A 15,126-nucleotide genomic window follows, 5' to 3' on the forward strand; every position below is an offset into this window, starting at 1 on the left:
GTTCTCCTTTACATACACAGCACAACAGGACCATGATCTATCCCCACAAACAGCATACGAATCAATTTGGCTAACCTGACCCAACAACCTACCCCCAAAACAAGCCACACCGCAATCAACTGAATGCAGCCAACCAAGCTTGGGACTGGACCCCTAACCTCTCGCATTATCAATAAAAATAAATACATAAACAAAGGACCTACCCATGTGATGCTGACACAAACCCCAACAGTAATAATAGGCAATAGAACAAAAGAACAGAATCTCCACTCTCTCTTTCCCCCCAAATGCAGTATGTCGATGACAAAAGTGTCTCTCACTAAATGTAAAGGAACTGTGAAAAAGACTGAATTGAAAGTGGAGACAAAGATTTTTTTGTTACAAAATGAATGGTTAAGGTACATCTGTTAACAAAAACTAATTAAAACAAACAACTTAAGTGGTATTTGAGGGAAAGCAGTGTATCCCACTGTTTCTCATGCTAGTTGTTTGGAACACTGCTAAAACCAAGTATCAAGTTCACTTTTTGAGCAATAAACCAACAATTTGTAAAGGCTCCTAGAGTCTGATCAGACATTCCATCTCATCATTTTTGAACCCAGCTACAGATTTTCAGAAGAATGCACACGAAAGGCCTATCTGGTTTAGGCTAATAACTAAAGCCCTAATAACAAAAGGGAGATTGAGAAAACGAGGCTCCTAAATGATGCCGGCTTCAGTGCCAAGGGATTGCACTCTGTCCTGTGGATTCCTTTTGCTTTCCTCTTGCCTTCGTTTTTGAATACTCCACAGACAACAGTCTCATTTTGAGGCGCAAAATGCTGACAAAGTGGAGATGTTATCAAAACTGCAATCAATCCACTGTGTTTGCATTTCAAAAATGTGCTGAATGGTTTTTATCGCCAGAAATTGCTTGAAGGGTCATTTTTGAGAGAAAGGGGAAAGTCGTGGGAGGAAGGGGGGGGGCAGACACGGCTGTTTCAAGCAGTTTCTCCCCCGGCCCCCAGTGGATCATATAAGGACAGGCTGTTATATGAAATGAAAAGGCCCGTCAGATGGGTTTGCAGGAAAAACCCATCTATAGCAGGTTTGGCCACTGCATGTGAAGGTGAAGCAGAAGGGTCCATTCTCCTATATTATTCAACTTCTATATGAAGCCAGTGGGAGCTGTCATCCAGGGATTTGGAGCATGGATGGCACACATATTTCTCCCCATTCCGTCTGAATCGGGAGAGGCTGTGAAAGTGTTGAACCAGAGGCTGGATCCCAATAGGACACTCTGGGGCAGAGGTGAGGAAGTATGTTTGAAGGAGACCAATATGATCACTATGCCACCATAGTTATGCTCTGTCCAAATTGTGGTGGCTACAGAAGCCAGAGCCCATGCCTCTGTTGGGACCCCATAAAGGAGCAAGTAAGGAACGCAAATGTTTCAGTTCAATTCTACCCTAGACTTGTAAAGCTGGTGCAAATCACTTCCCAAAAGTGGATCTCCAGAATTTTTCTGTTTGCACAGGAAGAGCTTTGCATGCAATTCAGCACAATATTGGCTACGTTATCTCTGCAGAGCTTAAGCATATGATTTCGTAAAGCAGCTTCAAATGAAAAGCCTGCATTTCAGCGTTATCTGTATGCATGTTGTTATCTGAAGTTAGCTTTTTGCGATTGGTAGGCATCTGTATTTACACAAGTAGCCAGTAGGGCTTTAGGGGGCATTTTTAAGAACACACACACACCCCACACCTATGTCAGTTTTGGATACCATTAATGAAAGAATCTGGACTTTTCTCCCTAGGAAAGTGGGTAGATAATGGAGTCACATTTAAATAGCAAACAAAATCACCACAGACAAAGAGGAAGAAAAAAAGTATGTTGCAACATTTGCATTGGCAAATAGTCATTGTCTGTGAACTGGTGGGAGTGGGGTTGAGCCCACAAGTACAACTGAGCAGCTACAGCTGTGATGGTCCGTCCCCCCCACCAATGACACACACACACACACACACACGAAATGGAATGTGACAAAAGGTTTAACACAACAGAGCTTGAAGTCCAGAGATACCAAACTACTCAGTCCACATGACAATGTACTCCAGACAGAGAGCGGCTGGCTATATCTGTTGCCATTAGATCATGCAGCAACAATTTTCTTTTAACTCAGAGGTGGACTGCAACTCCCATCAGCCCCAGTCTGCATGGCCAATGGTAAGGGATGTTGGGAATTGTAGTCCAGCAAGAAGTGGAGGGCAACAGAAGGACCACTCCTATTTAACTGAAAAATTGTCTCCTGTATCACTAGCCAGTATATCGATACAATAGATATATTGTATAGATGCATCCTCTCAGCTACTGCTTTCCCTACGTTACGCACACAGTTGTTCTTTAATGTTCCTTACCCTTACAACTCTTAATACATCCAACCATTTTTCTACATTTTAACGAAATACATTCCAAATTCCCTTTCCCCTAAAGTGGTGAGACTTTGATAAGCAGCATCGACTTCTGCCAGGATTCTGCCTAGTTTATCTTGCCTGTACTTACTGAGAACATCCACTCGAGTAATGATCTCGTCCCGGCAGTGTTTTTGGCAGGTCTGGTTGTCAGCCAGTCTTCCTGAGTTAAACAGCATACACTCAATGCAGTCCCTTAGAAAGAGGAATGAGAGGAGATTGATAGACTTCCCTTCAAATCACATCCGTGTGCAGTGGAGTCTGCCCCCATAGGGAATGGGGCACTGCCCCACCAACCTGGGTTCTATCTGTCACTGGTTTTGTCTATCCTCTCTGGCTTCACCTACTGTTGGCCTCCCTGTCTTCTGCCCCACAAGTCTCTGTGCACTGTAGCAACCACTATTTGCCTGGGGGAAAACATGGTCAGAGACGTTTTCTCAAAATAAAACCTTTCCCCCTCTGTGGCAACCACATATAAAGGCTGCTGCTGATTTTATTGGTACAGGGGTCATGGCTACACATTTGTTTCTTGTATGTAAGGAGAAACGGTTCCCATTCAAGAAGAAATAGTCACTCTCTATGAATACTTTTTAAAAAGGAAGAAAGGGGAAGTGATAAGAAGAACCCCAAAAAGGATTTGCACTGGGAAATCATATTTAGGACAGTCCTGTTTTGTAGAGAAGGTATCCAACCTTTGGCAGCTAATACAGAGAATTAGCCAGTTAAGGCTGTGTAAAATTGAAATGAAAAATAAAATGCATATTGCTTCAGATCATTTTGCATTCTTTCATGCATTTCATTATACACAATACTATTAATGCATGCCTGCACAACATATGAACTGTCAAGCTGAAAACACAGCATACCAGGCACATATTACAGCTTCATAAACCTGTTTTTGCTATATGATTTGGAACTGGGGGGAAATGGAGGTTGTCAGATACCTGACAGGTTCCAGTACAAGAGCAAGAAGTTGCATTCAGCTTGGGGGTGGCAGGGTGTCACCAGCTGTGCAAGCCTGAACAAGTGCCATTAAGCAAAACAAACATCCATCAATGCAAGCTAAATGGATGTTAGAACTATAGAACACAGCAACATATCAAGTCAGATCATTGGTCCTTGTCTACGCAGACTGGGAGTGGTTCTCCAGGCTCTCGGCCAGGACACATTCCCAGTCCTGCTTGGAGATGTCAGGGATTGAACCTGGGACTTTCTACTTCCAAAGCAGCTGCTCTCCCACAGAACTACATCCTTTGCTGCCTTGCATGAAGTCAGACGGTGGATGCATGATCCTGGGACTGTTGAGTCTCCTACCCTCTAGCTCAAATGGATTTCCCCCAGTTCTACCTTTTTAACTGCTGAGGCCAAAAACTGAGCCAAAGACCTCAGGTGTGGAAAGTACTTCAAAGCTACGGTCTCATCTACAATAAGCCGCAATAAGCACAATGGACTCATGGATGTAGTCTTAGACATGTCACATGTCTCCGCTGCAGATTCCCCAGCTGAAAAATGGGAATACTGATGAGCTACCTCACTGGATTCTAGTGATAAGTAAAGTTCAAGCTGTGATGCATCATTGCTTCCTGAATTTTTGTAGGTATATCGGCAGGTGGGATGGACACCAATGAAGCTGGAAAGCGACATAATGAGGCACTCTCATCAAGTTGTTATTTGAAGGGTTTTCACTCTAACTAGCTCACACAATACCTTTTTGTGCTGCAGACGCCTGGGCAGGTAGGGCATTTTTCACACGTTTCTCCAAAGGCACCTGGTTCTGTGCACTGGCATTTCCCACAAATGCAGTTGCCTCGGCCGCTGCACATCTGGCCATCGTTGGAAAGGCACTGGCCCGTCTCTGTCGAGCAGTTGCAGTTGTCCCCAATGTAACCACGGTGGCATTTGCACTCCCCACAGTGGCATTCCCCATGACCTAGAGGCAAATTAAACAGAGCAGGCGTCACTTATGCTGCCAACAAAATGGGGACACAATTCCAGAAGACAGCTGAAAATCCAGTTAAGAGGCAGTAATGCTACCCAAGAGCCAATATGTTCAATAATAACAAGTCTTAGCTCAGCCATAGACTCACTGTGAGACTTTGGGCACATCACTGTTCCTCACTGCTGGTCTGAAAATGGGGTATCAAATGAGCTACCTCACAGGATTGGGTTGAAAGCAAACACATTAAAGATTGCAATACTGTCTAAATTAAAAGTGTTATGTAGTAGTAAAAAGGGCAATAGCAGGAATGAGTAATTAAAAACTGACTGTGGAGGGAGACATCACATTCAGCAGAAAGTGTCACCTACAAACTATGGTGGTGTTCTCACAGGCTGCACATGAGATGGTAATCCCATCTGCTGTCAGCTGTACCCCATCAAACTGCAGGTGGGGACTCACTTTACTGAATCCTCTCCACAACAACCCAAACCAGCCAACCAACCAACAAGGATAAACAAAGTACATGTAACATACTTCTGATGCTGACAAAACAAGCCTTGCCATCCTCTACATAGGAATGTAGCAAAGCCCCAAATCATCAAGCTGGCCAGACATCTTATTTATAACACATGTATCTCTTCCCTCCTCCTTTCAAGGGTATCCAAAGATGGTCCATTTTACCCTCAACCACTGCTCTGGAGATGACAAGTTCCCGCAAGGTCTATCAAAGTCTCTCTGGGCTAATGGTTGCATGTGCAGAATGTGGTCCACTCGTGCAACAGGACTAGCCCACCCCTTGGCCTCTAAATCTGCTGGGGGGGGGACAGAGCAAGTTTAGGGGTTACACAGGGAGTTGGGGGGGAGAGAAAGTTCCATTGTGGAGATGAACCTCATACCCCACTTAGCACTACATGGAATTCCACTCTCAGGCTCAACTCCAATACACTCAACAAAGGCTAAAATTAATTGGCATGAGAATAGCTACACAAGGACCGCTAGACTCAAATGTAAAAAGTAACAAGGCTGTACATTTGATATGTTCCGGAATAAAGGACACTTTTAAAATGGGTGGCATCTCATTTGTATATCCCACCTGGCAAGCTTAAGCTGTACAGCATACAAACCAAGGGGCTAAGCAAGAAAACTAAAATAGAAGCAAGTTCCTAGTTATTGTTTCAAGTGGAGCAAAAGTTCAGACACTCTCTTTTTGGCTCTTGATTATTTCCTGATGCAGCTGAAGGAGTATGTTCTTAGTTAAACCCCACCCTCTTTTTTCATCCTCGTCTGTTTTGCACTAACAAATATTTAATCTTATTAAATATTTTCATCTCAGGGTCTCTTCCCTTGTTTTGAAATAACAGATTCTACTTTGCGCCAACACCAACAAACATTAAAAGGCTACTACAGACCTTGCAGCACTGCTGTTGACAATATTTTGCAGCAATCTCTCCCTGGAGGAATCATTTCTTAGCTGCTTATGATAAAAACCATTCACAGAGGTCGCGACTTGCTATTTAGGATACTTGGAAATAAGAGGATCTTAAAAAGCAGGCGTATCTGTGCCAACCAAACAACTCCAGGCCAGCCACTTTGGGATGTTCAACATATTTGAAAAGTAGAGGTCCCTGGCTCCCCTCCTTAGACATTTGGGTGGGGGTGGGGGTGTGTGGAATCTGCAGTAACCTCCGTACTAGAGTCAATGAGGTTACATTGGAAAGAAAACATATATAACATAATGCCTTGATTTTTTTAACCCCCCCCCCCACTCTATTCCAAAGGTGAACAGCCTTTGTTTTAATGTATTGCTATCTCATCTGAGCCTCACAGCAGCCTCTGTGGAGTAGATTAGGCTGAAGAAAAGTGACTTGCATTGAAAGTTTCGTGGCTGAACCCAGCACTCACTCCTGCTTTCCTTGTACATGTCTCCTGGAACTGTAAGGGCTTTGGACAAGGACTACATCACCCTAAAGTTCTGCATAATGTGAAGCAGGATGGAAGAGGTACATTAGCAGTAACCTAAGGGCTGCAGGCCATTTCAACCTAAGAGGTTGTGGATACAGCCCCACCAGAGTTTCTGGGAATCCTGTGAATGCTGCTTGACACTCCAAAACCAGCATCACTTCCAGAGCGGCACATAACACATAAATAATAAACAAATTGTAGCAAAAGCGCTGGAGTGCTGAAGATGGCTTATTACGCAGGCAACAACTTTAAAACATCCAGGAATATAGACTCTGGTTCAGCTGTGAAAATCCTACATAGGGTTAAAGCCAGTCAACAAGCTCATGTCCCCCATACCCACCTGACATCATAGGTGACGTCAGGTAAGGAAGCAGCTACAAAGAAAGACTTGCAAGCTTGCAAGTTAGAAGTTATTTTGCTGTCGGCAAGTCCCACTTTGTCCACCTGAAGGTGGCACTGATGGCAAGGTTGACTGCCAAGATACTAAACCAAGTGGTGTTTTGTTCATTTTTAAAAAATGAATTATCAAATGAGACTGTCCCTCCTCTGTGGTAGCAGGTAGATACTGTGGTATGTTATTAAGTATGTCACCACCCAACTTTTCTGAAAGTGTATTTGATGGTTTTGTCTGTTTCTAGAGAAAAATGACAACAAAGGCAGGTAGCTCTCAAAAGTAGCAGTGAATGTTCCTCCTGCCAGATGGGAGAAGTGCATGTATTTTGACTCAGATGCAAACTGAGGTTTTCTGCTGTGGGGAATTCCATTCAGAAAGAGAGGCACTGGTTAATTTTTGTTGTTTCCATTATTGCAAGGAAAATCTTTGGACACTTAAAAAGTTTGCCCAGCTGGAATTACCGTGAAAGAAATTGAGCTGCAGCTGGTTCATTACAAAGATTAAACCAGCTTTCAAGATACAAATGCATCAAGAATTCCCGAGCCTGTGGCAGTCTGTTTGATATTTCTTATACACACACACTCCAAATTAAGAGACAGGGAGGGAGGAAGAGGCAAGGAACCTTTACAATATGTAAAAGGCTGTCTTGGAGAAGCATTCCTACTCTAAAAATAAATGCTGGAAAAGCACTGCACCCTTCTGCAGGCACAAGTCTTCCTGGTGAATTGGAATATAATCTCAGCCCAATTAGGGAAAGTGCATTCTAAAAACAAGTCAGAGGTGTCAAAGGAACATACAGAGACTGGGTGACTAACACGTCTGAAACACGGCATTCTGCCTACTTCCGTTTTTAAAAATGCTACGCCTGAAATTGAATGATTGCAGCATGTTTCAATTGGTGAATGAGTTATGGTGCTCTTGAAACAAAATGTCAGCTATATGATAGTAAGGTACGTTTCAAACGTTTAAAGCAGCGCTTCTCAACCTGTGGGTCCCCAGATGTTGTTGGATTACAATTCCCATCATCCCTGAGCTCAGGCCTTGCTAGCTAGGGGTGATGGGAGTTGTAGTTCAACAACATCTGGGGACCCACAGGTTGAGAAAGGCTAGTTTAAAGCATCTCTCTCTATTTTGGGGGTGGGGGTAGTATCAAGAAACACGCACCTGTACCCTAGCACCTGTTGCTGTTAAATAAATATATTTTGTGCACTTGATAAACCCACCATTCTTGTTTTGGTTTTGCATTCGATTTATTAATGCCGTTTGCTAGAAATACTTCACTTCCAGCTTTGCCACAAGGAGCTTCTTCTAGTCCAACTCTGAAATGAGATGTCAGATGTTTCCAGCTCTTCCACTGAAAGCAGTAGACCTAATTCCATGTTTAAAATCAATAGCCAATTTTATTAGAGTGCTCTTAAAAGAGAGCAGACTGACAACCTGGTCGTTTCCATGCAACATTCTCAGAAGCTCTCTCCCCTAGATCTCTATGCTTGTAAAATCAGTGGCAGGCAAGAGTGCAGTCTGAGCAGGCAAGTGATTCACAACTGCCCTGCACCACCACTGGCCTGTGTATATATGGATGCAGGCTTCTGTGTGCACAGCCCCTAGCAGGATGAGGGGTTTTGTATTCAAATCGGAATTATGCTCACACTTCAACAGGGCCAATGCAGTAGCTAGTGATACACACACCTGTAGCTTTGGAAAAGAACCAAAACAGCTGGGAAGCTGGGGCGGGGGGAGTCTACACCTTAGCCTTTCCACACTACTGAGCCCTGCTCACAAAACAACTGGTCAGCAGGATATAAATTTATTTTAGGGCTAGGCACTTGTAGCACAGACTACAACTTAAATGTGCTGTAGGACAGAGTACAGCTGCAGGTTAAACAGTTGTGACCAAAGACACTTATTTACGTTTTTCTATGTCCCTGCTCCTGCCAACCTAGCAGTTCGAAAGCACACCAGTGCAAGTAGATAAATAGGTACCACTCCGGTGGGGAGGTAAACAGTGTTTCCGTGCGCTGCTCTGGTTCACCAGAAGCAGCTTAGTCATGCTGGCCACATGACCCGGAAGCTGTATGCCGGCTCCCTCAGCCAATAAAGCGAGATGAGCACCGCAACCCCAGAGTCGGTCACGACTGGACCTAATGGTCAGGGGTCCCTTTACCTTTACCTTTATGGATGGCCATTACTGTGGGATGAATACGGAATGAAATGGACCTTTGTGAAGACTGGGTGTTTTTCAGCAAGCGATAACAGACCCTTATTTTTGCAGGATGAAAACTGACCAATGCCTTCGCTGAGCAACTGCAAATGAACAGCTCACAGTAAGGTAACAGCCCCTCTGTGGGATAGTTCATAGCCACCACCATAAATGACAGCTGCAATATGTAAACTGTCCTGATATTAGACAAAACAGAGATAACGGTATCACTCCTTCAAGCTTTGAGTCCTGCTGCTAAATTACTGCCACAGGAGATGAGAACACCATCATGTCCATCTAGCTCAGGACTGTCTACACTGACTGGCAGCAGCTACCCAGGGTTTCAGAAAGGGCTCTCTCCTGTTCTACCTGGAGGTGCCAGGGATTGAACTTGGGATTTTCTGTGTGCAGAGTGAATGCTCTGCCGCTGAGCCACAGCTCTTCCCTTAAATATTATTAGTTTTGTTATGGTAAAAGGCCCTGCAGTTTGCCTCCTGTGTACTTTAAATTACCTTCCCAACTCCCAGGAGATAAAAACAAGACACCCGGGCCAGCTAAATCAACAGATTCATGAGTCGGGAACTTGCAGCAGTCCAAGAAACAATGCTGGTTTCACCAAAGCTATTTCCTTTCTCAACAAGGGAGATGGATACATGGGACTGACTCAGACTCAGATTCCGAGATGCATCCCATTGCAGCTAAATAAGCAGACTGGGAGAACACTGCTGTCTTGCTGTTGTTCAGGGGCTTGGCAGGACGCTGCCCTGGCCTCCTTTGCCCCCATTTCATGCAGGAATCCTTGCTAAGTGAACAAGGCACAACAAAAAGACCATCTCCCTTCATCTCTTCCCTCCCCCTCACTTTCCGTTTTTCTCCACTCCTCTGCCTTTTCAGCAGCAGTGTCAAGAGCACAATACAAATTAAGAGATTTGGCACAGTTTAAGACACAGACCTCCACGCTGCAGCTTTTCTGCAATTTGTTTACAAGGACACATGCCTGGGTTTTTGAAAAAAGGAAAGAAAAAAACACACCCAAGTTGAACCATTACAATTAAACTGGCTGAGTAGCATTTTATATTTCCCAAATGGAAACTCCGGGGAAATAAATAAATGCATGATTGCCCATATATATATTTTAAAATGGTGCTGGATAGGAGCTCTAACACAGTCCAATTAAGTTTCCACCATGGAAAGAGATCACTTATACAGAAATAAGGCAAACAAGCTAACTTCTGTCTCTTGCGCCTTAAATCATAATGGGACTCCCACTAAAGTCAGCAGCAGGACTCCTACTTATTTTAATGGAGCTGGATTGCACCCTTATAAATGGTTGGCCACTGGGCAAACAGGATGCTGGCCTTTGGTCTGATCTAGCAGGGTTCTTCTTATGTTCTAAAGAGAGGGATAAGAAACTTCCGTTGTGCTCACCACTACATGGTGGGAGAACAAAACACTACTGTTGAGAAAAAATGAAGTGGTCCTCAAATTATCACTGAGCACAATTCAAAGTGCTGGTGTTAACCTTTAAAGCCCTAAATAAAGACATACATCTTGGTCCAGGTTAATTTGGGCAAGGGGTATCCAACATGTTTTGGACCACAACTTCCCCCAGTCCCATTCAGCATGGTCAATAGTCAGGGATGCTAGGAGATGCTGTGGTCGAAACATCTGGAGGGCATCACATTGGCTATCCCTGATTTACAGAATGCTTTCTCCCACAGAAGACACTATCCCCTAGAATGCACAGACATCATCTGAGGAGGTGGGATTGCTCCAAGTCCCATTGTTAGCAAATGTTAGGTGGTAGTTACAAGCAGCGGGACCTTTTCTGTAGCAGCCCCCTACTGTGGAACTCTTCCCCCCCCCCCAAAGCCTGCTATGGCAGCTCTGCACTGCTTCTTACATTGTTAGTGAAATGTTTGGGATCTGAGACCTAAAATGGTTAGGTAGCTTGGGTTTCTGACTCACTAAAGCTAATTTTTATATTGTTTGCTATTGTTTTTGTCTAGAAGACTCTAATTTATAAAGTTGATACTTGGGGCGTTTTACAGTAGTTTTACTGTTATTTCTACATAATGTTGCATGCTGCCTTGCAGGCTTTGTTTGGTGGGATTCAAGTTTTTAAAAATAAGTAAGTACAAACTTTAGAGGAATGTAGGAAAAAGCTTTGAACTTTGGAAAATCTAGAAGGTTGAGTTTAGAAACAGGGTATAACGAGAAGCAGTTCCTTCTTAGGCAAACAAGTTCAACCGCTTCCTACAGAGTTATTTCCATGACTCAAGAAAGGAGCATTAGCTTCTGTCTACATTCCAAAATAGCACAAATAAGCACGCATCATACACTGCCACACAGTGAATTTTGCACAAGGTAGCAGAACCTCTCCCAGATGTTTTTCATGGGATGGCAGACTACTAGGGCTAAAAGAGATTAACCAACTGTGAAGATGGGAAAAGCTAGAGCACCGCCAGACTCAAGAGAATAAAAAAAGATTCCAGCAAGACATGAATCTGCACAGCTGCTTGTACATTGTGAAATCAGACAGTGCACAATCTATAAGCTTCTGAAGAAAACCAAGAATCGCTCTTCCCAACTCCCACAATTTCTGCTTTTTGCTTTGAAACAAGAGGGAGGATGCCTGAGCAAGAAACCCTCATAGGAACAACTGAGCCTCAGGACAAATAATTAAAAAGTTAAGCCAACTTGTCCTCCCTGTTCCACTATCTTCTGCTCCCCCCCCCCACTACTATAACTGGAAAAAATTATGATAAATATCATAAATCAAGAATGAGAGGATGGAGGGGGGTTTGATGTAAAAGCATCCTCTATTGGTCACATTCTGCAAGCTATTCCACTCACTGTATTCTGGCAATGTGCTGCTCACCTGCTCAGCAGGATCACATATAAAAAGAAATCCAACTCAACCAATGAATGTGTGCACTCCAGTTGTACACTTAGGCCTATGTTGTGCAGTAGAACTTAATGCAACCTTGTAGGGATCCTTTTTCACCCCAAGTGAGAGCTGCAAGCCAAAAGGGGGCAGGGGGGGGGGAAAGGGGGAAAAACAACGAAATGCAATGCTAACAATGGCTGTATAGATCCAAGAGCTGGTGGTTCCATTTTCCAGACTGTAGTGCAAGGAGACTGGAATGCCCCCAATAACACATTTCTTCACCTAAGAAAGCAGCATAAATGTTGTAGCACTGGAGTTATATGGACACCCCACCCTGGGTGTATATGAAAAGAGGTGCCTTGCCCACAGAATCTGCAACAGGGCAATTCCCAAACATATTTCAATAAGCTCACCATTATGCATAATGACGCATTGGGTTCATTCCCCTCACAAAGCTACAATTCCCAGAGTGATTTAACAATCAGTCCCTCTTTCTCAGAGCACTCTGGAACAACTCTTAACTCTGTGAGGTGAACAAGGGTCTCCTGGCAACTCTCAGCACCCTTAATAAACTACAGTTCCCAGGATTCTTTGGAGGAAGCCATTAGCATTTAAAGTGATGTGGAAGGGCTTTAAATGGATGGTGTAGATGACGCCTTACGCAGCAAGTCACACAGATACACAGAGCAATGTTGCTGGACAAGCCTCATTGGGAGGCAGTATTTGGAAAAACACGGCTCTTCCAAAACATTACACTTCTTTAGACTGTCCAGCACCCTCAGTCTTGCCAACCCTTCTCATATAAATCATTCAGCATTCACAGATGCAGTTATTACTGAGAACACCGTCTTTTTCCAGTTATTCCTAATGCCATTTATTTTGAGTCAGCATTTTCCATTTAGTCTGTGTTTTGTTTTTTTACAAAAACCACAGACTTCAGCCACTACAACTGTTTTCATTATTATTATTATTTATTTGCAAATTTAACAAAGAAGGGAAACAAAAAGGAAATTTTTAAAAATGAAGGGAGAAAAAGAGGCACTATATAAACAACAACAATAATTAAAAACACTGTCAGTTCACATTAAGGATACCTAGATCATGAAGTCATTACAGCCTTTCCACCATCCCTCCAGTTTGCTTCCTGTCTTCACACACACCCTTGTTTTTCATGCTCTCAGCAGGGGCTAAGAAATGACTGGAGTTAATTTAGCAGTTGGCAAAAAGCAGGCGTCCAACCCTTCTAGACTCTCGAGTTTTGTGACCTTTGCACATGTTAAGGATGAAGGCTTTCCTTAGCAAAATTATTCAGTCGCTCCTTTTCTGCAGGCAGAAAGCTTCAAATAACCTGTGAGTGTTCTGGCCATTTTTTCCTTCTCGGTCAGATGACTCAAAGTACTGAATTTTCATGAAGGCCATGGAAGCGTTCATTAAGACAACTTCACAACAAAGTGCTATACACTAACCATAAGCCACATTCCTGTTTAAAACACAAAACTATGCAGAGGTGTGTTTTTACATTCCACCTCAGCCTTCACCATGTTAACTTGACTTAACAGGGCATGTGTGTCAACCCATGTGAATATAAGCTTGCTGTTCCACTTCAAGCTCATGCTCTTTAAAGCGGCACTGCACTCATTGCCCTAACCACCCACTCAGGCCCCTAAAAACAGAAACAAAAGTGGGGAAGGCAGTGGTGGGGAGAGGGGAAAAGAGAGAGGGTGTGAATGCATCACACGCCTCAGAGGAATCTGCAGTCTCAGAATGTTGCACAGCAGTGGGCCAAAGGTGCTATATGTGCTTAAGAGCACAAAAGGAAATCAACAGTTGGGGAAGGAGTGTAGCTTAGTGGCAGAGCACCTTCCTTGCATGCAGAAGGTCCCAGTTTCAATCCCTGGATCTCCATGAACTAGGCAGGACTGGGAAAGACTCTTGAAATCCTGAAGAGCTGCTGCCAATTAAGTGCAGGCAGGACCAAGCTAGATGGGCCAATGTTTTGATTTGGTATAAGGCAACTTCTGATGTCTCTGTGTAACAGGTTAAGCCTCTGTGCCTCATCATTTCCCGCACATTCTGCCTTTTCCCCCTAACTTGAATGCCGAGCATAAATGCAGCAGGTTCATCAAATCCATAAATTTACAGATAAGAACAGCTTACACGAACAGCTTAGCTGTTATAACCTGGGCCAGGACTGGAGGAGAGAATGTCTGGGGAAGGGAGTAAGTGGGAGGCAAGGAGAAAAAGTTAAGTATTCTGCTGAAATCTCCCTGCTTTTTGACAAGCCAGTAGCAAGAGTCAACTAATATGCTAAGCAGCATGCCTTACTGAGATGACTGGATTTCAATAATTCAAAAGGGATGAGCAAACAAGGGATCATTATGAGCAGAAACAGAGATCTATTTATTTTGCACCCGTCATCTTTGTGCAAATTGTGAATTTCTTTCACAACTTTGCTGACTAGGAAGTTTGATTTTTTCTCTCTTCCCTTGGAAAGGAAAGTATATGGGTCACAAGGATTTCTATACTCGAGGAAGTCTCCTTTGCTGCTCCAACCTTCCTAGATGCATCCAAACAATACTTTGCAGTATACTGAAAATAATAGTTGGATTATCAGTTCAGCTGCCAAAATGGTCTTTTGGGTTTTCACAGTTAAAAAAAGTTGGTGCATGCAACAGGAATTCACTACTTGGAGGGGCTTTGTATATACACAGCTCATGTCTTTTTAGTGCTGCTGCCAAATTCATTCAGATGCTGAACAGTTGCTTTCCCTTTTTATAGGCTTTGGACATGAATGGAATAGTGATTCCTGTGCTACCAGGATGGCGCTTTAGTGCTTTTCTCATCAATTAAAAAAACAAAGATTTAATCCTTCCCGCTATGTTCATGCTACCTTCAATCTAATGCCAGCAGTGCAATACCACATTCCCGTATTGGGGGAAACAGCTCTGCTGCTACTGCTTGCATCTATTTCTTTACTAAACAGGACTAAATGAGCATTTGAACATGCACATCCAGCACAAAGTTATTTTAAACAACAAATTTCAAGTAAAGGTTTCAGAAATCAGAGGTTAATACAGGGGGAAAGGGTAGCTTAGCAGATCTGAAAAAAGGAACAAAAACATGCTAGATAAGCACATTCAGAAATACAGTAGCACTTACTCAGCACATGTTTTAAGATGATGCATTAATTGAGGAGAGAGGTTTCAACATCGACAGTGATTACTCAGCCGGTAGCCATTTTAAAAAAGCATGTGACAGTTGCATGATTTCATTCCACATGGCAGTGCCAGA

General features: G+C 43.4%; 2 protein-coding genes across 2 annotated transcripts in view; one reads left to right on the top strand and one right to left on the bottom strand.

The window, feature by feature from the left end:
- The window catches only part of UMPS (uridine monophosphate synthetase), a 53,238-nt gene that overhangs the window by 16,018 nt on the left and 22,094 nt on the right, over positions 1-15,126 (top strand). The window lies entirely within an intron of this gene.
- The window catches only part of ITGB5 (integrin subunit beta 5), a 77,576-nt gene that overhangs the window by 5,282 nt on the left and 57,168 nt on the right, over positions 1-15,126 (bottom strand). Inside the window, exons 11-12 of the mRNA XM_083489318.1 lie at positions 4,158-4,380; positions 2,542-2,645 (exon numbers count right to left, since the gene is read on the bottom strand). Coding sequence (XP_083345444.1) covers positions 2,542-2,645; positions 4,158-4,380 — 327 coding nt within the window. The remainder of the gene's footprint in view (positions 1-2,541; positions 2,646-4,157; positions 4,381-15,126) is intronic.

Source organism: Podarcis liolepis (genome assembly GCF_965112155.1).
Source record: "Podarcis liolepis genome assembly, chromosome: 1".
Lineage (NCBI taxonomy): Eukaryota > Metazoa > Chordata > Lepidosauria > Squamata > Lacertidae > Podarcis > Podarcis liolepis.